Here is a 22,385-nt window from a genome sequence, read left to right as displayed (position 1 = left end):
CCAAGGTTATTCCAAGGTCATTGCATGTATGTTGAGGGCAGTGGACAGTCATCTTCAGCATAGAGGAGGTGATGGATTCATCAGCTAGGGCTCTCCAGCGCCCTGGAGATTAGGACCAAGGAAACTCAACTCAGTGGGGTTCAAGCCCCAATTCCCTGCCCTTCTCATCATTCGGGACCCTTGGCGAGGCCATGGGAGGCGGTTGCTTTGTAGAACCACACAGGCTCCTGGCATCTCGTGGGTCTATCTGGGCTTCCCTTTCCTCTTTCCTTTGGAGAAATAGGCAAAGTTATCTCCTTTCCTCCTTCAGGAGAACCCCTTCCTTGCACACTCGGATGCCCATGGAGGCTCACATCTCCCAACGAATACGTTCCCCTTCCTAAGGAGATTTCTGGTGCCTATAATGTTCAGCTTGTACATAAATGAACCCATAGCTACCCCAGAGGGCCCTTAAAACAGCCTTATATAGACCCACAGACTCATGGGTAATCATAACCAATTCAATCTGGAAAAGAGCTGGGAGACCCGCTAATCTAACTCTTCATTTTATAGTTGAGGAAACAGATCCCCAGAGGGGAAAGGGATGAGCCCAAACTCATCACAAACCAGTGGCAGGACTGGGCTAAGAACCAAGACCTCCCAGCTCCTGCCCCCGACTCTTTCCTCCACGCCGTCTGTCTTTAGAAGCCCCCACCCCCGATTTCTTTAAAGGCTGCTTTTTTTGCTTTGTTTTCTTTTTTTTTTATGGCCTCACCCATGGCATTCAGAAGTTCCGGGGCCAGGGATCGAACCCGCATCACGGCAGTAACAATGCCAGATCCTTAACAATGCCAGATTCAGCGAACTCCCTAAAGGCTGCTTTTGGGAAAGGGCTTGAGCACCACTCAGGCACCCTCTGTGGTAAATCCTGTTGATGCTCTCAGTCCTCCAGTATCTGCAGGTTCTGTATCCATGGATATGGTGGGCCAACTGTACTATGTCATTTTATGTTATAAGGGACTTGAGCACCCCTGGATTTTAATACCTGCGGGGGGGGGCATCCTGGACCCCATCCCCTGCAGACACTGAGGAAGGACTATGCCTCCTATTACATCTCACTCAAGTACATACCTCGCTCTGCTTTCCTGCTACCTCGGTAGAAGAAAGGAGGGAATAGAAACAGAACAGTTTGCTCTGAATTTATTGTAGCTTGAACTGTGGTAACTCTCTGCTGGCTTGTTGGATAAAATCAAAGCTAAAGGATGTCTTTGAATATAATAATGCTCAATATTTGGGAGACTTTGGTTGGGACACGACTCATATGATGCTGGTGGGGACGGGTACAGTGTCACCCAAATGGAATTTGGCAATAGGTCTCAGAAACTTCAGTACTATTCATATGCTGTGTTTTACTGCACTTTTAAACTGAAGGATAACATGATACAGTTTCATGCATGAACCTTAAATGAAGCGCTTGATGCCTCTTTGTTATCTGGATGGGGTACCTACGTGGATTCATTTTATAAACATGTTTCAAGCTCGAGGTCCCCACCATCCAGATCAAGATGTAGAATGTTACCAACACCCCAAGAGTCTCATTTGCCCTGTCTCCAAAAGTAACCAATGTCCTGACTGGCATCGCTGTACATTCATTTTGCCGGATTCTGAAGTTCACGTGAATTGGGGTCACAGAGAACTGGACTGACTTTTGGTCATTTGGTCCCATTAGATCTGTGAGACTTATCTGTGATCTTGAATGAATTGGTTTGTTCTTTTCTGCTGTGGGATAGTATTGCACTGTATAAATGGAATACTGTTTATTCAATCCATTCTACCCTTCTTGAACTTTTGAGTGGCTTCTGGTTCCTAAATATTAAAATGAATGCTGCTCTGTTACTTTGGGACACGACTTTTGATACACACATGCACATGCACACATACACGTATGTACTTCGGAGAGCCTACACTTGGAGTAGAATTTCGGCTTCATGAAACATGCGCATCTTCAGCTTCAGTAGACCCTGCTAACAATTTTCTAAAGCAATTGTACCAATTTACACTCTGGCAGAAGTATGCGAGAGAAACAGTAGCTCCACATCCTTGCAACACTTGGCATCAGTTTTAAAACTTCTGATTCTAGGTAATGGTATCTCACTGGCTTTCATGAATAATTCATTGGCCACTTGGTTATGCCCCTTTGTGAACTGTCTGTTCAAGGTTTTGCCCAGCTTGGGCTGAAGGTAGGGATATCTGTCTTTTTCCAATTGATTTGTAGAAATTCTTCATATATTCAGTACACAGCTTCTTTGTAAGAGACATGCATTACAAATATCTTCTCCCATTCTTTCCCTCTCTTTTTATTTTTATTTTTTTGTCTTTTTAGGGCATATGGTGGTTCCCAGGCTAGGGGTCCAATTGGAGCTGTAGCCGCCGGCCTACACCACAACCTCAGCAACTCAGCAACACAAGATCCGAGCCACATCTGCGACCTACACCACAGGTTACAGTAACTCCGGATCCTTAAGTCACTGGGCAAGGCTAGGAATCAAACCCGTGTCCTCATGGATGCTAGTCAGATGCGTTTCCGCTGCACCACGATGGGAACTCCCATCTTCCCCACTTCTGTTTACTCTTTTACTTTTCTAATGTTGTCTTTTGATGAACAGTAGTGCTTAATTTTAAAATAGTCTAATTTACTAATCTTTTCCTCTGTGGTTAGTGTTCTTTACGTTTTGCTTAAATCTTTGCCTAACTTTGCTCTACAGCAGGACTCAACAGAACACTGTCAATCAACTGTATTAAAAGAATTAAAAAAAAAGAAATCTTTGTCCATCCATAGTCATACATAGGTACTCATGTTTTATTCTAGAAGCTTTGTACTTTTACTTTTCACATTTAGGTCTTTAATTCACCTGAAATAGAATTTTGGGTATGGTGTGAGGTCTGAGTCAATGTCCATACTTTTGGTAAATTTGTGCAGTTTGTCTAACATCATTTATTGACCAGACAGTTTGCCCCCCACTACACTGTAGTGGTACGTTTGCCGTGAATCAGGGGGCTGAGTAGGTCTGGGTCTGATGAAGTTTGTTATTCCTGTCACTGACGTCAATGTGTTTGCATTACTTTTATATGTGTTTGTCTTATCAGTTACTGAGAGACATGTTTCAAAACATCACACTATGATTATAGAATTAGTTATTTCTTCTTTTAAAAATTCTTACAGATTTTCATTTAGGATCGTTATATGTTCCTGTTGAATTGACTCTTCTATAATTGCCAGATCTCAGCCACGTCTGCAACCTACACCACAGCTCATGGCAACGCTGAATCCTTAACACACTGAGCAAGGCCAGGGATAGTACCCGCAACCTCATAGTTCCTAGTCGGATTTGTTAACCACTGAGCCGCGATGGGAACTCCTCATACATCTTTTTGAAGTGTGATTTCAAACCTATGGCACATTAAAAAAAAATGGGGCATTCTATATATATATTTTTTTGTCTTTTTGCCTTTTCTAGGGCCGCTCCCGAGGCATATGGAGGTTCCCACGCTAGGGGTCGAATTGGAGCTGTAGCCACCGGCCTACACCACAGCCACAGCAACGCGGGATCCAAGCCGCATCTGCAACCTACACCACAGCTCATGGCAATGCCGGATCCTTTAACCCACTGAGCAAGGGCAGGGACCAAACCCGCAACCTCATGGTTCCTAGTCGGATTCGTTAACCACTGCGCCATGATGGGAACTCCTCTATATTTTTCTTATTGGGAGCTGGGAGCTCCATGTGGCCAGAGGCGGTATTGGTTCCGGTTCTGTCCAGTGTGGCCCCAGCACATCCTCGTGGTCACTGAGAGTTGTGGACGAAATGCATGCGTGAGGGCGAGAAATGACTTTGCTGGACCTCTAGAGTCAAAAGAATCAGATGGGTCTCGAGGTGTAGCCTCGGAGTCAGAGGCAGGCTGGAGGCAGTGCAGCTCAGGGACCGAGTCTAGCGCTGTGAGAACATATCTGAGCGGTAGATTCATGAGGTCCCTCATGGCCTTAATGACCAGGGCGGGAGGAGAGAAGTAATGGCCAGTGACATTTATATAACGTGTTACAGTTTACACAGCTCTTGCATGCGCATTACCTCATTTAATCCGGAAGGAGCAGAGGGTGGGGTTTCAGCACGTGGCCCAGAGTTCGCCTGTGTCTGAGTTTGCATCCTGGCTCCACCACTTACTAACTTCGTGACCCTGGAAGGATTATGTGCCCCCTGTCCCGCTTACCTTTGGGGTGCATGGAAGACACTGAGAGTACCTGACACGTAGATTTGGTGTGATGATTAAACATAGTTCTTCGAATCGTGCCTGGAGCATAGTAAGCACTAAATAAAAGTGGGCTGTTATTACTTAATCCTCTCAAAAGGCCCTGGAGACATATGTAGACATACCCCAATTTATGCGCCACTCAGAAGGATGGAGTGACCTGTCTGAGGGCATAGCAAGGAGGTGGGGGTGGGGTGGGGCAGGGCTTGAACCACATCTGTTTGACTCCAAAGCCCTACTTTTTCAGCTCCTTCATGCCACCTCCACTGATATGCACTTTGCCTGGGCTCCCAGGCAGGAGAGGTAAATTCTCCTGTTGCCGGCTATGCACCAGGATGTTAAAAAAGCCTGGACCCACATGAGGTCGGATAGCTGAGAGGGCACTTTATACCCTGCCGGAGTGTGATGAAAATAAAGAATTGTTGTTCCTGGTACTTGAACAAAGTCATTCAATTTTTTCCCTAGCACCCATTCTGTTAACAGCACCCTGATTTCCCTTGGGGGGAACCACAGCTCCTCCCCTCAGTGCTTAGGATCATGCCTGGCTAGAGGTCTGGCCACTGTGAGCACCGCATCCGTTTAGCCATGGGGAGAGCGGAGGGATCCAGTCTGAGGGCCACCAGGCTTCCACTGCAGGACTTTGAGCAGAGCTCTCAGGAAGGAGGCATCTCCTTTCGTCTGGGGGCAGGGGGGTGTGGCGGGCAGCTCCAGAAGACGTGTTGCCACCACAGTGGGGGACCGTCTGTCTGAGAATGGGATCAGCCAAGAGGGAAGAGATTGGAGAGATGGCAAGAGCAGAGAGAGAGAGAGAGAGAGAGAGAGAGAGAGAGAGAGAGAGAGAGGGAGAAGTAAAGAGGGGAGAGAGAGGGAGAGAGAGAGGGAGCAAGAGCCCAGTGTCCCCTGGATTTAACTGAGCCTGAGTTTTGATCCATCTGGACTACTCTGTTTTGCTTCTTTTCTGAGCACCTCCTCATTTCCTAGCACTGGGCTTTACTGTCATTTTGTCCTCTTTAGTGTTCCAACAGCCATTCAAAAAAGGATGTAGTAGCCCATATGACAGAGGGGGAAACTGAGGCTCTGAGTGATGAAATGATTTGGCCCAATCCCTCAGGTAACTCAGGTCCTTCTGCCGAGGGCTCAGGCACTTGACTAAGCAGGCCAGCCACACGGTCAGAGTAAAGGTCTTTCCCTGCCCTGAGGCAAGGATGCTCATCCTCTTGGAAATGTCACAACAGAAGGGATTTGGCTGCCCTGAAAAGCGTCTCCTTTGGCTCCATCCCTCAATTATCCTCTGACAGCCAGATTTGGACCAAGTTGGATTTAATTCATTTCACAATTTTGTAGAACAAATTTGTGGATTAAGGGAACAAATTCAATCCACATTTTTATTTGACATCATCAAAAAATATGACACGCAGACTGGAAATGAACATTCTTGGTCTTGGAATAATTTCCATGGAGTCTAAGTCCCTGATTAAGGGTATTAAAAAAAAAAAAAAAAAAAGACCTTATTTTCCCAAAGACCTTTGGGAAGCTGGATCCATATCTTACCTGAGACCTGAGATCTGACCCTTGGGTTTAGGCTAGGCCGCAACACCCATACCTGAGATGTGATTCTAGCAGAAAGATTCTACCTGGACCAACAAATGTTCATGTTAGTGCCAATTGAAGCAGCCTGCACCTTCTCTGAACTCTTAGGTCAGTGCATATCTAGCTCACTTGGCAATTAATGAGGTGCCTTTGGCACGTCACCCCCAGTGGCTTTTAAAACAAAGTAGATATTTCATTTCCTCCGCCCTCTGTTTCTTGGCTTCGTGATAGAAAGAGCAGCTAGCTATATGTGGGCAGGCAATGCAATTTCTACCTGACATGTATATATATACCTGATATGTAATAGCATGCAGCGAATATTTACTGCCTTAGAAATTGAATTGGCATATGATTCCTTAACAATAAAATAATAACCTTTTAAGAGAGAGAAGACATTATCTTGGCTCCCTTAATGGAGGGGAGGCTGTGAAGCACACTGGGTTAGGGTGAGGCCTGGATGCCAGACAGCGTGGGTTTGAATCCTGGCTTCCCCTTTCTTGATGGTAAGATTTTCGCAGTGATATAACCTCTCTCTGCCTCAGTTTCCCCTTCCATCCACTGGAAATAACCATAGCACTTGACCTGTTCCTGACCTATAAAGGAGCCTAGGAAGCATTCTCTAAATGCCAGCTCTCGCAATTTTATTATCTCTTCCCAATAATCATAATATTCTCATGAAATACATATGGCTAACACACAGGTGGACTTTACCTTATCTAATTCTTGTCTAGGTTATCAGATTCTTATCTTTAAAATATGGATTATCTGAATGATTGTGATTTTTTCCTCCCAGTATAGAATATATACAAGTCGAAGGAACAGGAAAAAAATCTGACCCAAAACTATAAAACAAACAAACCCATTAAAACATAGAATGAATCAGTGTTGGCTAAAGAGAAGAGCTTGAGGCAGCATTAGGAAGGCTGCCAGATTGGTCTATTAAGTAAAAGAGAGAGAGGGAAGAGAACCATCAATTAAAATTAATTGAGAGTTTTTCATTGTTGTGATGCTGACCTCATGCTCTGGGTGCTTGAGACAAAGAAAAGAAATGCGAATAATTGAGTGGTGGTGACCTTTTCCCTCCTGGCCACTTTCCCTTTAACCAGACGGAGCCTGTCTCTTCCATCTTGCCCAGGTGGGCTCCTTGGATCAAGAACTGACTCATGGCTTGGGTTCCCCTTTGCTGAAAAGAGAGGAAGTCCAGAGGCCTGGTGAACAGCTATCTAGACCCTTCTCCCACATTCTCATCCCTCAGCGCACCGGGCTGATTACCCTTTCAGAAGGCATCCTAGTTCTTGGCACTTTGGCACTTTCCCCCCCTACGCCAAGCCTCCATTTCCACTGGAACTACAGTGGTTTGCTAAGGGGTCTTGTTTCCACTCATATTTGTTATTCCCTGAAATTGCTGGGTCCTGACTTTTCTGCTTGTTTTTCCCATTTGTTTTCCCCATTAGTCCATAAATGTCTCACTCACCAGTGGCTGGTGCACGAATGGCCCAATCAGTACTTCCTGACTGAGTGGAAGGAGCTGGGAAGAGTTGCTTTCTTTCCTTTCCTGGCATATGGGAGTTCCTGGGGCAGGGACTGAATCAGAGCCGCAGCTGTGACCTATGCTGCAGCTGCAGCAACGCTTGTTCCTTTAACCACTGTGCCGGGCTGGGAATCAAACCCACACCTTCGCAGCCCCTGAACCACTGCAGTTGAATTCTTAACCCTCAGAACCAACATGGGAGCTACAGAGCTGCCTTCCTAAGCGAAAGACTTTTTCCTCTCCCCAGAGGAAATCTACTCTGTAGACATGAAAGTGAGCCTCTTAATAGGTCTACTGGGCAACATTTTGTTAAACTCATTCAAGTGATAAGATTTCAAAGTTATAAAAAGTAGTCATACTCTTCTTTTCAGGTGTGTCATTTGTATTTTTCACACCCGGGAACTGAAGGGAGAGAGGGAAATATTTTCCAGTTGGGGTATCGGCGCAGCTATGGTGATTCTGGTCAAGCCCCTCCCACCTCATTCTCGGCAACTGTGTTCAGCCTTTGGATGTTTGTCTCCCACAGTTCTGCTTCCTCGATTGACTCTTGGGGCTCCAGGTCCAAGGGCTGCTGTGACTCTCTGCCTTTCTGGGCCCCTTTGAAATGTAAATCAGGTCATCCCTCGTGGTCCAGCGCCTCTGGTCAGGAAGGGGCTCAGGCTGTTTCTAGGACGGGGTGGCTCTGTCGTGGAGCATCTGGTCCTCCCAAGGTCACTCAATCCAAAGGCGGGCTGGCACAGAGCCTGGCTCCGTGCGGGAAGCCCCAGTGACTGAGATGGGTCCATTACATCCCATCCACCCCCCAGCCCCACCGCTGCCGCCACCGCCGGAATTCAACCTGGGAAGAGCTGACCGAGTCACACAGGCAGTAGAAGTTGGACGGTCTCGAGGAAGGGAGAGCAGCCAATCAGAGATGTGAGGACGTAGCAGCCCTGACGACGGGATGTACAGAATGGAGGGCAAGGAAGCCACTGGCAGCAGAAGAGATGGGGCAGTCGCACGAAGGGAAGCAGAGACCCAGAGAAAGCCTAAGTCAAGGAAAAGGTGGTGCACTGGAGGGGAGCTCCTGGATTCTTGAAGCAGGGTGGGTACCTTGGATACACGAAGGCTGTCCTGTTCCCGTCTCCACTGTCCCCGGTCGTGATATGTTCTCGATTTCTGTAAGATTCTGGTTTCCTTGTGTCTGAACTACCCCGAGGGTCTGGCTGTTCTTTATGGGCTCACAAGGCAACAAACCAATAATAACCACCCTCAGTGGGTCCCTATTAGGCACTGTGTTGGGGGGGGAGGGGAGAATGGGTGGCATCAGAGAGCTTTCAGGGCATTAATGCCTCTGCTGAAAGGCTCTGCTGTTATCCACGGTGGTGGTCCCATCATCCTTCAAGGATCTAGGCTCTGTTTTCTTTCCTTTTTTTTTTTGTCTTTTTGCCTTTTCTAGGGCCGCTCCCGAGGCATATGGAGGTTCCCACGCTAGGGGTCGAATTGGAGCTGTAGCCACCAGCCTACGCCAGAGCCACAGCAACGCGGGATCCGAGCCGCGTCTGCAACCTACACCACAGCTCACGGCAATGCCGGATCCTTTAACCCAATGAGCGAGGCCAGGGATCGAACCCGCAACCTCATGGTTCCTAGTCGGATTCGCTAACCACTGAGCCATGACGGGAACTTCTCTGTTTTCTCTTTTTTAAAAAAATTATGTATATATATTGGGAGTTCCCGTTGTGGCTCAGTGATAATGAATCCAACTGGTATTCATGAGGACACGGGTTTGGTCCCTGGCCTCACTCACTTGGATAAGGATCCGGCGTTGCCATGAGCTGTGGTGTAGGTCACAGTCACGGTTTGGATTCCGTGTTACTGTGGCTGTGGTGTAGGCCGGCCGCCGTAGCTCCGATTCAACCCCTAGCCTGGGAGCCTCCATATGCTGCAGGTGCGGCCCTAAAAAGACAAAAAAAAAAATTTTATATATAATTATATATATATATAAACACACGCCTATATAAAAACACATATATAAACATATATACATTATGTTTTATATCAATTATATATAAACATCTATAATTGGTATTTTATATACAAGTACATATAATATTTAAATATCACAAAACATATATCTCCATATGTACACATTATTTTACAGATACAGTAGAATTATGCCTTGGTTGGGGGCTAGTGTCTAAAATGTGTTTTAGACTAAAATTGTATATAGTGAAATTTATGCCTGAGAGCCCTTTAAAGTACCCATAGAACATACTTGATTTTGGACCTATAACTATAAATTGCATGGTAATAGTAAATATAAATGCAAGGAAGTATGAATTAGCTCCTTGCTGTAGAACTCTTGCTGAAATAGCTGCAAATGTGAAAAAACAGACTCTGGTTCCCACCCGCCTGCCAACCGATGGCCATAACTAGCAAAGACTTTTTTCCAGCCCAAATGACAATTGATTCATTTCTCCTGGCAAACGCATTGCCGCACCATTCCCTGTAAGTCAGATATCCTCTGAGATTATTTTAATTGGAGCCCTCAGGACTTTCCAAAGACTTGAGGTGGCCCTAATAATGGGGCAGCTGTATAATAACACCATTAAAAGAGAACACACAAAAAAATCACAAGAAGGGGGAAATAAGTACTCTAAAAAAGTGAGGCTAGTGTAATTCCTGTAATGGACAACTCAACTCTGAGCTTCCTGGAAGCCAAGGGAGAAAGGGAAAATCCTAGACAAGCATTCTCATTGTTTAAGCAAAATAAATTCATCAAAAGAGAGGATTTCTGTCATTAGCACTTAAAAAATTTAAAAGCCATTCATAATTTTATCATCGAGATATTAGTGTTATTTTTACTTGTATACACCATACTCCAGTCGTGTCTGCAGGCAAAATAATAGGTAATTTTATTTAAAAGATATCTGAATAGGCAAAACATTCACATAGTTTGAAACTAGGAAAGTGTGAAGAATAAACCGTGACGTTTCCCTCTCCTCCTTGCCATACATTTGCCCAGATTCAACCCCCCAACCTCCCCCACTTAGAGTCCACCTAGAGTTTGTGTGCATATTCAATAATAACATCATCATCAACCTTAACATAGAGATTCTTATCCCCACCTGCTTCTTACACTTTGATTTCTTTCATTTCACACATCTTGCAGACTTTTCCGTATGAGTAGGACAGGCTCCTCGTTCTCTTTCTTTTCTTTTCTTTTCTTTTTTTTTCCTCATTCTCTTTCATCGTTATAAGGTATCTCACCATTGGGATGTACTATTATTTACTAGGGCCCGGCTTAAATCATTTTCATTTGGGTCGTTCCCTTTTTTTTTTTTTTTTTTTTTCTGCTATTGGAAGCACAGCTGAGGAGAATAACTCACAAGTATGGAGTTTCACACATGTGCATATCTATATGATAAATCCCTAAAGCCAGTTGCTGGGTCAAGGGGTGAACGCACTTGTGCATTTGATAGCTCTCACCAAACTGCCCCCCACCCAGAAGGGCTTTGGCAACTTAGGCTTCTAGCAGCAGTGTCAGAAGGTTGAGGTGCCACATAATATCTGCACACTCCAGACCCAGCACCCCCCTGCTAACTTCCCAGAAGGAAGGAAAAGGAATGTGAAAAGGGAAGAGCTGTTTATCGGGCACCTGCTACAAGCCAGACACACACCATAGATACATGTTTGAAACTCACTGTAATCTTGTGAAGCAAAATTTGTTTCCCTGATTCTTACCAATGAGACCGTTTTATCTCAGAGAGCTTAAGGAATTTAGCCCAGTGACTCAAGGAAGTGGAAGAGAAGGGTTGGGACCCCTTGGTGGCTCTGAGGCTGGTGTTGGTTCCTGGGCACCAGAATCCTGCTGTGCGGGAGGGTATCTCAGCAGAGCTCTGGTGTCTTCCTGACCTGGCTTTAGCTTTCATGGACCCACAGCGGCACCAACAGAATTCTTAGTGTCTCAACTATTTTATTTTCTTGGCTGCCTTGAACTTCACGTGTCACAGCTCAGCCCCACTTGGCAGAACCCCTGGCAACCCTTGCCTCCCTTCCACTTGGCTTCCTGCCCCAGTCCCAGCTCTGACCCCTCACAAGTGGCTTTTGTGGGTTGAGCAGGGTTCCTCTGAGTGCCCCTCTCCTAGGAGGGCATCCAGCCACTCCTCCAGGTCCCACACCAGCCGCTCCAGCTCTCGCACCTCTTTCTCTAGCTTCTCCAACAAAACGTGCAAGTTCTCCTTCAACCAGGTCCTGATGACCCTGATCGGCCCTTCTGACGGGTCACTGGCCTGGTATTCAAACACCTGAAAGACAGATACCAAAACTGCATCGTGAGCTTTTTTCATGTAGACACCCTGGCCCTTGGTGCTGGTTTCAAAAGTTTCATGAGCCTTTGCACATGCTCTTCTCTTTGCCTGAAGCACCTATCCCCACATTCCCCACCCAGCCAACTCCTCCTCATCCTTCAAGACCCAGTTCATCAATGACACCTCTGGGAAGCCTTCTCAGATTTCCTCAGTACCTTCTTGAATATGTTACCTGGGAAGTCATAGGATTCTGAGGATAGCTGCATTCTCGGATCCTTTCTGATCCCTCCCAGTTTCTTCCTGAAACAGGCACAAACACCATCTCTTAATAAGGTAAAGGAGCGGGAGTTGGAATTAACTTGGTTGGTCATCCCAGTGGGATGAAGAGGGTGGGAGAAGGCAAGCTGTGGAGGTCCCCTTGGCATGTAGCCATCTCCAGAATACACTCCTGACTCCATGTGGACTTGGCTCCTCCCTCCTCAGATTCCAGAATGCTCACCTGATATCCCTGTGCCCACATATAGCACCAAGATCAGCAATGCCAACAGCGTCTGGGGGCAAGAAGAGGAGGAGGGGGGAGATGAATCCTGGTAGGTGGACAGTCATATGTGCTAGGCATGGGGCTGCTCTAAGATCATTGTTGGAGCTTAACTTTTTTCTAGTTATCGAAGTCATGCATGCTACTACAAAACCCCGAACCTTGCAGAATTAGATCACATGGCAACTGACTGACATTCTGTTGGTGTTTTCCCTCCTTTCTCCCCACTGAGAAGGAAAGCCCACCTTTGTTCTCATTCCATGCCTCACTTTTGCGGTTTTTTTTTGTTTTAAAAGAAGTCAACTTTATTGTGGTGTAATTCGCATACGACAAAATGCACATGTCCAATTTGATGAGTTTAGACAAATGGGTACAGTCATGGACTACCACCCTAATCAAGATCTAGAACATTTCCATCATCCTAGAAAGTTCCTTTCTGTGCTTTTGCAGTCAACTCCCTCCTTCCCCCCACCCTGCCGCAGGGAACTGCTCATCTGCCCTCTGTCACGAAGGAGCAGTTTTGCCTGTCTTGTGACTTCACATAAGTGAAACCACATTATACACTTATTTTGTAGAGCTACTTTTACTCAATATAGTGCTTCTGGGATGTCTCCGTGTTTTTGTGTTCAAGGTTATTGATGAGTAATATTGTATTGTATGAATATAGCACAATTAATCTCTCCGCCTGTTGATGGGCTTTTGAGTTGTTTCTAATTTCCAGCTCTTGGGAATAGAAAGAACACTTGAGTGTAACTCTTTGTGTGGACGTATGTTCTCAGTGTGATTGGTTTAATATCCAGAAATGCAGATACTGGGTCATGTGGTAAGTGTATGTTTAATTGGATAAGAACCCGCCAAATTGTTTTCCAAGGGATTTGTACCATTTTTCTTCCTACCAGCAGCACGTGAGAGATTTAGTTGCTCCACATCGTATTGTCAATCTTCTTAATTGTGGGCATTCCATTGGTGTGTAGTGACAACTCAGTCGTTTTTGTATGCATTTTCTCAATGATGAACAAATGTTGTCTTAATCAGCTCCCACTACTATGAAAAGTACCACCAACTGCGTGGCGTATAAACAACAGAAATTTATTTCTCCCAGTTCTGAAAGCTGAGATCAGGGCCAGCATGTTGGGTTCTGATAAGAGCCTTCTTCCAAGTTGCAGATGGCCATTTTCTTATTGTATCCTCACATGTTGGAGAGCAGAGAGAGCTCCCTGGGCTTTTTAAAAATAAGGGCACGAATCCCATTCATGAGGGCTCCACCCTCATGACCTAATCACCCCTCAAAGGCCATACCTTGTACTGTCACATTGGGACTTACATATGAATTTGGGGAGAACAGATTCAGTCCATGACAGATATTGATCATCTTTTCATGTGCTTATTGATCATAATTCATATATCTTATTTTGTGATGTGTCTTTTGCTCATCTTTTACTGGACTCTTTGTATTAAGTTGTAATAGTTCCTTATATATTTTGGATATAATTCCTTTGTCAGATGTTGGTATTTTGAATATTTTCTTCAAGTATATAGCTTGTCTTTTCCTTAACAGTGTGATTTGAAAAAGTATCAATTTTGATAAAGTTCAGGTCATCAAAAAATTTCCCTTTATGATTGTGCTTTTTTGTGTGCAATCTAAAAAATTGGGTCTACCTCAAGATTTCTCCCGTGGAATAAACCTATATATGCGGGTCTATTTCTGTACTCTATTCTGTTTCATGGATCTGTACCTCAGCATCTGTATTAGTTTTCTGGGGCTGCCATTGTAGAATACTGTAGATTGGATGGCTTGAAGCACAGACATATATTTTCTCACCATCTGGAGACTGAAGTGCAAGATCAGGGTGTTGGGAGGGTTGGTTTCTTGTGAAGCCTCTCTTGTTGGCTTGTAGAAGGCTTCCTTCTCCCTGTGCCCTCACAGGACCTTTCCTCTGTGCATCTCTGATGTGCCTTTCTCTTCGTATGAGGACATCAGTGCTATTGGAGTAAAGCCCCACCCTTAGGGCCTCATTTAACCTTAATTACCTCCTTAAAGGTTTTTATCTCTAAATATAGTCATGTTGAGACTTCAATATATGAGTTTGAGGGACATGATTCATTCCATACAAACAACTTCATTGTCGCTGTGCCCTTCCATTTAGGTGTGTATCTGTCTTGCATCAGTACCTAGATGTGCATTGCAATCTAGACTAGACTACTATAGCTTTACAGTAAGATTTGAAATCAGGTAAGTTTTTCAACTTTGTTCTTTTTCAAATTTGTTTTGGATTATTCTAATCACTTTGCCTATTTCTGTATCATTATCAGTCTATCATCTGTCCATCTTTCTAAATATCTATCTTTCCATGCATCCATCCATCCATCTCAACAATTTCAGTATCTGCAAAAAAATATGTTGGGATTTTGACTGGTATTACATCAAATTTATGGTTCAGTTTGGTAAGAAATAATGTCTTAAAAAATACTGTGTCTTGCAATCCATGATCATGGTATATCTTGCCATTAGATTTTCTTTGATTTTATGTGGTAGTTTTTAACTATAAAAATCATCTTTCTGAAGTGTTTTTTGGGTTTTGATACTCTCATAAATGGTATTGTTTTTGTATTTTCCTTTTCCAGTTGTTTGTTGCTAGTCTGTAGAAACAGTTGGTTCTGTGTATTGTGGCTTAACTAATTCTAATAGTTTTTTTTTCTGGAAGAGTTTAGGATTTAGTATATAGAAAATCAAGTTTGAAGAAAGTTTTACCTCATCCTTTCAAGTCTTTAAAAAGAATCTTGTAGCTTTTTTTACTTACCTTGAATATTGACTTAGGGTCACCAGTAAAATATCAAATAAAAGTGGTGAATGGACATCCTCATTTTTTTCCATATCTTAGGGGAAAAGGATGTAATTTTCACCATTAGTGGAGGTGATTGTAAATTTTTTTATTGTTGCTCCTTATCAGGTTGAAGAAGTTTCCTTCTATTCCTGCTTTTCTGAGAATTTTAACATGAATGAGTGCTGAATTTGGAAAATGCTTTATCTCTGTTCACTGAGGGATAGTTGAGTGTCCCCCTCTTTTCTTCTGATTGTGTGGTAAATTGCATCGATTGCTTTTTGAATATTGAAACAAACTTGAGTTCCTTCAGTAGACTCTATTCGTTCATGCTACATTAGCCTTTTTACAAATTGCTAGATTTGGCTTGCTAATATCGGTTGAGTTTTTTCATCTATGTTCATGATCAATTAAAGTTTTTTCTATAGATTTGTCATGTTTGTGTGTCAAGGTTGTGTTGCCCCCTTAAAATGACTTGGGGAGCATTGCCTTTTCTCTATGAAAGAAATTTGTGTAAGATTGTTGGTATTACTTTTTTCAAATGATTAATAGAATTTAGTGAAATCTTTTGGGCCTGTAGTTATTCAGACTTTCTATTTCTTCTAGTTAGTTTTGCAAGTTGTATTGTCCAAGAAGTTTGTCCATTTCACCCGTTAGCAAATATATTGGCATCAAGTTATTCCTCGTATTACCTTAGTGTCTTTTCAATGCCTGTGGGAGCTGTCATGATAACCTTCTTTCGCTCTTGATACTGGTGATCTATATTTTCTCTTCTTTAAAAAAATTAGACTATGTAGAAATTTACCAGTTTTATTAATCTTTTCAAAGAAAATGTTTATTCATTTTCTTTATTATTTTTTTCTCTTTCCTTAATTTCTGATTTTATCTTTATTGTTTCTTTCTTTTTCCCATTGAGTTTAATTCTTCATTTCCTTCCTAATGTGGAGACATCGAGTATTGCTTGTTTGCGTGTGTGTGTGTGTGTGTGTGTGTGTGCGTGCTTTTTAGGGCTGTATGTAGAGTTTCTCAGGCTAGGGGCTGAATCGGAGCTACAGCTGCCGGCCTACGCCACAGCCCCAGCAACATCAGATCTGAGCCGCGTCTGCGACCTAAGCCACAGCTCACAGCAACGCCGGATAATTAACCCACTGACCGAGGCGAGGGATCAAACTCACAACCTCACGGTTACTAGTTGGATTCATTTCCATTGTGCCACAACAGGAACTCCGACTATTGCTTTTAATGTTTTCCTTTTTTTCCCAATTAATGTTTGTGTGTGTGTGTACATGAACACGCGTGTATGTCCACATGCAGGTATGTATGTATATGTTCTCAGACGGATTCCTAGGGTGTCAAGGAGTCTCTTCATTCCAGTTGGGTCAGAATTCCATCCACTTCCAGCACTGCTGAACTTCCAGTATCGCTGCTCTCAACCCATAGCAGCTGCTCTCTGGAAAGCTGTGGCTAATCTAATCCTTTGTGTGCACATCCCAGCCCGCAGCCAAGGAGGCGTGGGATTCCCCGTCTGGGTGTTCAGGGTCCCCTCAGGGCACAGCTCTTTGTCCTCTCCACTGCCTTGTCCTCCAGAGTCTGGCTGCTTCAGGTGCCCAGACTCCGGAGCTCAGCAATTGTCTTTCTCAGGGATTGCACTCTTGTGCTGTCTGTTGCAACCTGAACATGGTTGCCTTGTCCATTTTGTCAGTTTCGTGGCTGCTTACAATGGATGGAGGGCTAGTTGGGCCTCTGGTACCATGTTAAGGCTGCAAGTGGGTCGGGTTTTGGTGCAGGAGTGAAAGGGCTGTCTGGAGAAACACTGCTTCCTGGCGCTTGGGTCAGTGCAAGACCGTTCAGGAGATTCTGATGGGTGTGCCAGGATCAGGAGGGGAAAAAAGCGAGAGCTTTTGGAGAGGTGGCAGAAGATAGAGGGGGAGCTGAGTCGGGGAGGGGCCTGGCACCCTCTCCTTGTGGCCTCGTGGTGTGGCTCAGAGGCATCAGCGCAGGGAATTCAGACACCTGCTTTCAACAGATAAGGCGTGTTGGGACAGTGACAGTGTCAGGGGCAAACAAAAGTGGACAGAAGATTAAGGCAGACGCAATAGTCACCAACACTGAATTTGCCCCAAACTCACTAGATGTGGGCTGAGCCAGATTTAATTTGATGTGAAATAATGCATTTCTTATGTACCCGAGTTCGTGAAGCAAGATTTAAACTGGTTACCACAAACAAAAAATATAAAAGATTTGCATAATTTGCCTCTCCCCCGGAGAGTTTTCTTAAATATTAGCAACTATATTATTACTGTTATTAACTTTAAATAAGTTACATAGCAATAGCGTGACTGAGTCTCACAAACACACAGATGGGTGAAAAAGCCAGGTGTAAAGGGACACACTGATTTCATTCCCAAGAAGTTCAAGGACGTACAAAGCTCATCCGACAATAGAAACCAGGAACATGGTAATGGGTGGGCTGCAAGCTGGGAGGGGGCCTGGAGGGTTCTTGGGGTACTAGACGTGCGCTGTAGCTTGATGGGTAGCGGCTGCCTGGGTGTGGACACCCAACATGAAATCACTGTACACTCAGCTTAGGGCACATTTTTCTTTCCTTAGCAACGTTCCCTGGGACTCTCTTTGTCTAAGATACATGGCCTCTCTCATTCTTTATACTGGCTGATGAGCATCCCCTGGTCTGAATGCTCTTCTATTTCCTTAACCAGTCCTCTGTCAATGTCCTTGACAGGATGATATAAATGTGCTTCACCAGCCCGCTTGCTGTAGGTTTTTTGTGTGTTTGTGGAGCAGAGGCAGAGCTCTGCGGAGGACACGGACTAAGTTTAAGTTTTAGTCCTTGTCTTGTGCTTTTCTGGGGCCCGAGCCAAATCATTTCTTCTGTCTGAGCCTCAGTTTCTTCATCTGTAAGAAGGATTTGGATATATGCTGAAAGGCCTTTCAAAAAGGGAGGGGGAGGACCCTCTAGTCACATCCATTTGGGAAATGCTGCGGTAAACAAAGTTACGCGGCTTTCCTTGCTGCAGGACTTGTCAGAGCCTTCACGATGTGAATGAGCTGTGCAAATCTCCAAGAGGGGAGTGAGGGCATCAGTGTTGTCCAAACCATAGGACTTTTCTGATGGCCTTTCTAAAAGGAGCCTTCCTGGGGTGTGGTATCCGTGGAACACTTTTTAGCAAAAGCTGTGGCATAATGGGAGCCCCACAAGCAAGTCCTCCATCTTGCTGTGAGGTCAGCATGAAGAAGGCATTGGAACATGTGTATTAAATGTACGAGTTAACAAATCTTTTGAAAACATACGTGGGTCAGTCATCTATCGCTCTGCTTAAAACCCTTCGATGGGGAGTTCGTATCGTGGAAATGAATCCGACTAGGAACCATGAAGTTGCGGGTTCCATCCCTGGCCTCACTCAGCGGGTTAAGGATCTGGTGTTGCCGTGAGCTGTGGTGCAGATCGCAGACGCGCCTCAGATCAGGCGTTGCTGTGGCTGTGGCTGTGGTGTAGGCCAGTGGCTACAGCTCTGATTAGACCCCTAAGCCTGGGAACCTCCATCTGCTGCGGGTGCGGCCCTAAAAAGGACAAAAGACAAAAAATTAAAGACAAAAGCTCTTCAATGGCTTCTTACTAATCTCAGACTAAACCCCCACCGCTTTCTACCTCTTGGACGGTGTGCAGGACCCAGCTGAGCTTCCCAGTCTTCTTTTATATCCCTCCCTCATTTCACCTGGGAGGCAGGGGAGTGCAGGGTAACCTGGCTAAGAGTTCTAGAATCAGATGGACCTGGTTTCAGGTCCAGGTAGGTCCCTGCTGTCTGCCCTTTTGGCCTTTCTGAGCCTCCAGTTTCCCTGTGGGTGAATGAGGTTGATAACAGGTGCCTCTCGAGAAAGTCAAAAGTCACGAGAGAGCGAGCGAGCGAGCGAGCGAGAAGCACCAGGCTGTGCACATAAATGCTAACATGTCCCATTTTGACAAGATCCTATTTGAGGGTTGAATTTCAGCCCTAAGAACAAAGGCTCCAGGTACCTCTCCAGTTCAGGTATAGTATCCTGTTTATTTCAGTGCATTCATTCATTCACCACCTATTATGCACCGAGGGCCATTTAAGGCGCTGGGAACATAGCAGGAAGCTAAATAAAAAACGCAGCCCTCCTGGAGCACACCTTGTGCTGTGAGTGCGGAGAGTTAAATAAGGAGTGTCAGTAACGGCTTCTAGAAGCAGCGCCTGGGCCCTCTACTGTGTTCCACCAGATTGGGCTCCAGGGAGAGTCAAGCCGAAAGCTTCAGTCTGCCTGGAGTGGCAAAGGGAGCCCAGGGGGCAGGAGAGCAGGGTATACCTGGGCTGGCCTCACCTGCTTCCTGTCCTCACAGCGACTGTCCCTTCTCTCAGGCGCCACTCGCCCCCTGCTGCCCACCTGCTGGAGCACCATGGCCTCACGTCAGGCTGCCTGGATGGAGCGGGGTACCCCCACCTCCTGGCCTCTGTTCCCCAGGCTTCCCTTAAGCAATGAGTTCTGATGTCACAGAAGGTGGGGACAGCGAGGCCCCCACGCTGTCACCACCCCATCCCTCACTCTTTTTTTTTCTCCCCCAGATACATGTACAAAAACAGAGCCCCAGAAGAAATGCACTGAAAGGTTATATTTCAGGATGGTGATTTTTCTGGTCATTTCTCTTCCATATATTCTAATTTTTAAGAAAAGGCAAGCCTTTAAATACAAAAACAATACAATACTTTGAATTGAAGTCTTTATTGAGGTAGTTGTAGTTGCGCATGTAGTTGTAAGAAACAGCTTACAGGGTGTCCTGTGTCCCCTTTACTCAGGTCCCTCTGATGGTAACAGCACGGGAGTACAATAGCACAGCTAGGATACGGCCATGGATACAATCTGTCAATCTTACTAAAATCTCCCTCCCCAACTTCACTTGTATTCATTTGTGTGTGTATTTAATTCAAAGTAATTCTGTCCCATGGGTAGATTTCTGTACGCAGTCACAATGCAGAATTCCCAAGCCGCAGGGTCCTGTGTTGCTCTTTGGTGTCTGCCCCCAACCCCTCTGCTCCCTCCCTCCCTGTCTCTGTGTCCTGGCAACCACCGATCTATTGTCCATTGCTAACATTTTATCTTTTCAAAAATATTTTATCAGTGTACTCAAAGAGTCTGTTACCTTTGGAGACTGGCTTTTTGGTGCTTAGCTGGGTCCCCTGGAAATTCATCCCAATTGTCAGGCAGCTACAGTTCATCTTTCTTGCTGTGTAGTATTCCATGGCAGGGATGTGCCAAAGTTTACCATCCACCCACTGAAGAGCCCCTGTGCTGTTTCCAGTTTTTGGCTCTTATGAATAAAGCTAATGTGGACATTCTTGTACAGACACACCTTGTTTTTTTGTTTGTTTGTTTGTTTGTTTGTCTTTTTGCCTTTTCTAGGGCCACTCTTGTGGCATATGGAGGTTCCCAGGCTAGGGGTCTAATCAGAGCGGTAGCCGCTGGCCTATGCAACTCGGGATCCGAGCCGCCTCTGCGACCTACACCAAAGCTCACGGCAATGCCAGATCCGTAACCCACTGAGCAAGGCCAGGGATCGAACCCGAAACCTCATGGTTTCTAGTCAGATTCGTTAACCACTGCACCACGACGGGAACTCCAGACACACCTCGTTTTATTGCACTTTGCAGGTATTGCGTTTTTCACAAGTTGAAGGTCTGTGGCAACCCTGCATGGAGCAAGTTGATGTGTGCCATTTTCCCACTGCATTTGCTCACTTCATGTCTGTGTGTCACATTTTGGTAATTCTCACCATGTTTCAAAACTTTTTAATATTATTATGTTTGTTATGGCGATCTGTGATCAGTGATCTGTGATGTTACTATGACTTGCTGAAGGCTCAGATAATGGTTGCACTTTTAGCAATAAAGTATTTTTTAATTAAGGTATGTACATTATATTAAACATAATGCTATTGCACGCTTGATGGACTGCAATATAGTGTAAACGTAACTTTTATGTGTACTGAGAAACCAAAAAATTTGCGTGACTCACTTTCTTGTGATATTCATTTGGTTATGGTGGTCTGGAACCAAAACTGCAATATCTCTGAGGTCTGCTTGTACAGGTTTTTTGCATGAACCTGATTATATGGTAATTGCATGGTAATTTTATGACATTGTAAACTATTTCCTAGAGTGGCTATACCATTTAACATTCTCTACAGCAGTATATGAACAATATATGAAAAATGCAGTTTCTCCTCATCTTCACCAGCATTGATATTTTCATTATTTTTATTTTTTAGGTATTTTAATAGGTACACAGTGATATCTCACTGTGGTTTGGACTTGCATTTTTTTGATAGCTAATTATGTTGAGCATCTTCTCATGTGCTTATTTGCCATTTGCACCTCCTCTTCGCTGAAATGTCTATTCATATCTGCTCATCTTCTAATTGGATTGGTTTTTTGTTTGTTTTATTTTTGCAGTTGAGTGTTGAGAGTTTCTTATGTATTTCAGACACTAGAAGGATGTACAATTTGTAAATGTTTTCTCCCAGTCTGTAGCTTGTCTCTTCATCTTCTTCACGTGGATTTTTGAAGAGAAAAAGGTTTTAATTTTGATGAGGTTCAATTTAGCAATTTTTTCTTTTATGAATCATGTTTGTGTGTGTGTGTCTCAGGTCTAAGAACTCTTCACTAGCTCTAGAAGCAGAGGATTGCCTCCCATTTTAAGAAGTTTTACTGTTTTATGCATCACATTCCAGTCCATAATCTGTTTGGAGTTAATTTTTGTATAAGATGTGAAGTTTGGATCGAGGTTTTTTTTTTTTTTTGCCTATGGATTGGATGTCCATATGCTCCTGCACCATTTGTTAAAAATGCTTTCCTTCCTCCTTTGAATTTCTTTTGCATCTTCATCAAAAATAAACATATTTTTGAGTGGGTCTATTTCTGGTTCTCTATTCTGTTTCATTGATGTCTGTAGTGATCGCCACGCTAACACTAACTGTCCTGATTGTAGCTATATGGTAAACCTTAATATTGAGTAGAGTGATTAATCCCATATGTTTCTTTTTTTGTCAGAATTGTTTTAGCACTTCTAGGGCCTAAGCCTTTCCCTATGAAATTTAGAATAAGATGTTTATGTCTACCCAAAAAATCTCACCAGCTGGAATTTTGACAGCAATTGCATTAAACCTACAGATCTTTTGGGGGATAACTGTCATCTTTACCATGTTGTGTCTTCCAGTGCATGAACATGGTATACCTCTCCATTAATTTAGGTGTTCTTGGGTCAGCGTCTTGTAATTTGCAGCATGCAGATCCT

At 44.3% G+C, this 22,385-nt stretch overlaps 1 protein-coding gene across 1 annotated transcript; it reads right to left on the bottom strand.

Annotated features, from left to right (window-relative positions):
- Positions 1-11,483: 11,483 nt before the first annotated feature.
- Positions 11,484-19,496, bottom strand: SMIM23 (small integral membrane protein 23). The gene is made up of 4 exons (XM_047799195.1): positions 19,419-19,496; positions 12,199-12,250; positions 11,932-11,999; positions 11,484-11,696 (listed from the first exon to the last, which is right to left on the bottom strand). The coding sequence occupies exons 1-4, from the start codon at positions 19,494-19,496 to the stop codon at positions 11,484-11,486; spliced, it is 411 nt and encodes a 136-aa protein (XP_047655151.1).
- Between the last annotated feature and the right edge of the window lie 2,889 nt (positions 19,497-22,385).

The sequence above is a fragment of the Phacochoerus africanus genome, chromosome 1 (assembly GCF_016906955.1).
Source record: "Phacochoerus africanus isolate WHEZ1 chromosome 1, ROS_Pafr_v1, whole genome shotgun sequence".
Taxonomy (NCBI): domain Eukaryota; kingdom Metazoa; phylum Chordata; class Mammalia; order Artiodactyla; family Suidae; genus Phacochoerus; species Phacochoerus africanus.
This window is presented reverse-complemented; position numbering and strand designations above follow the sequence as displayed.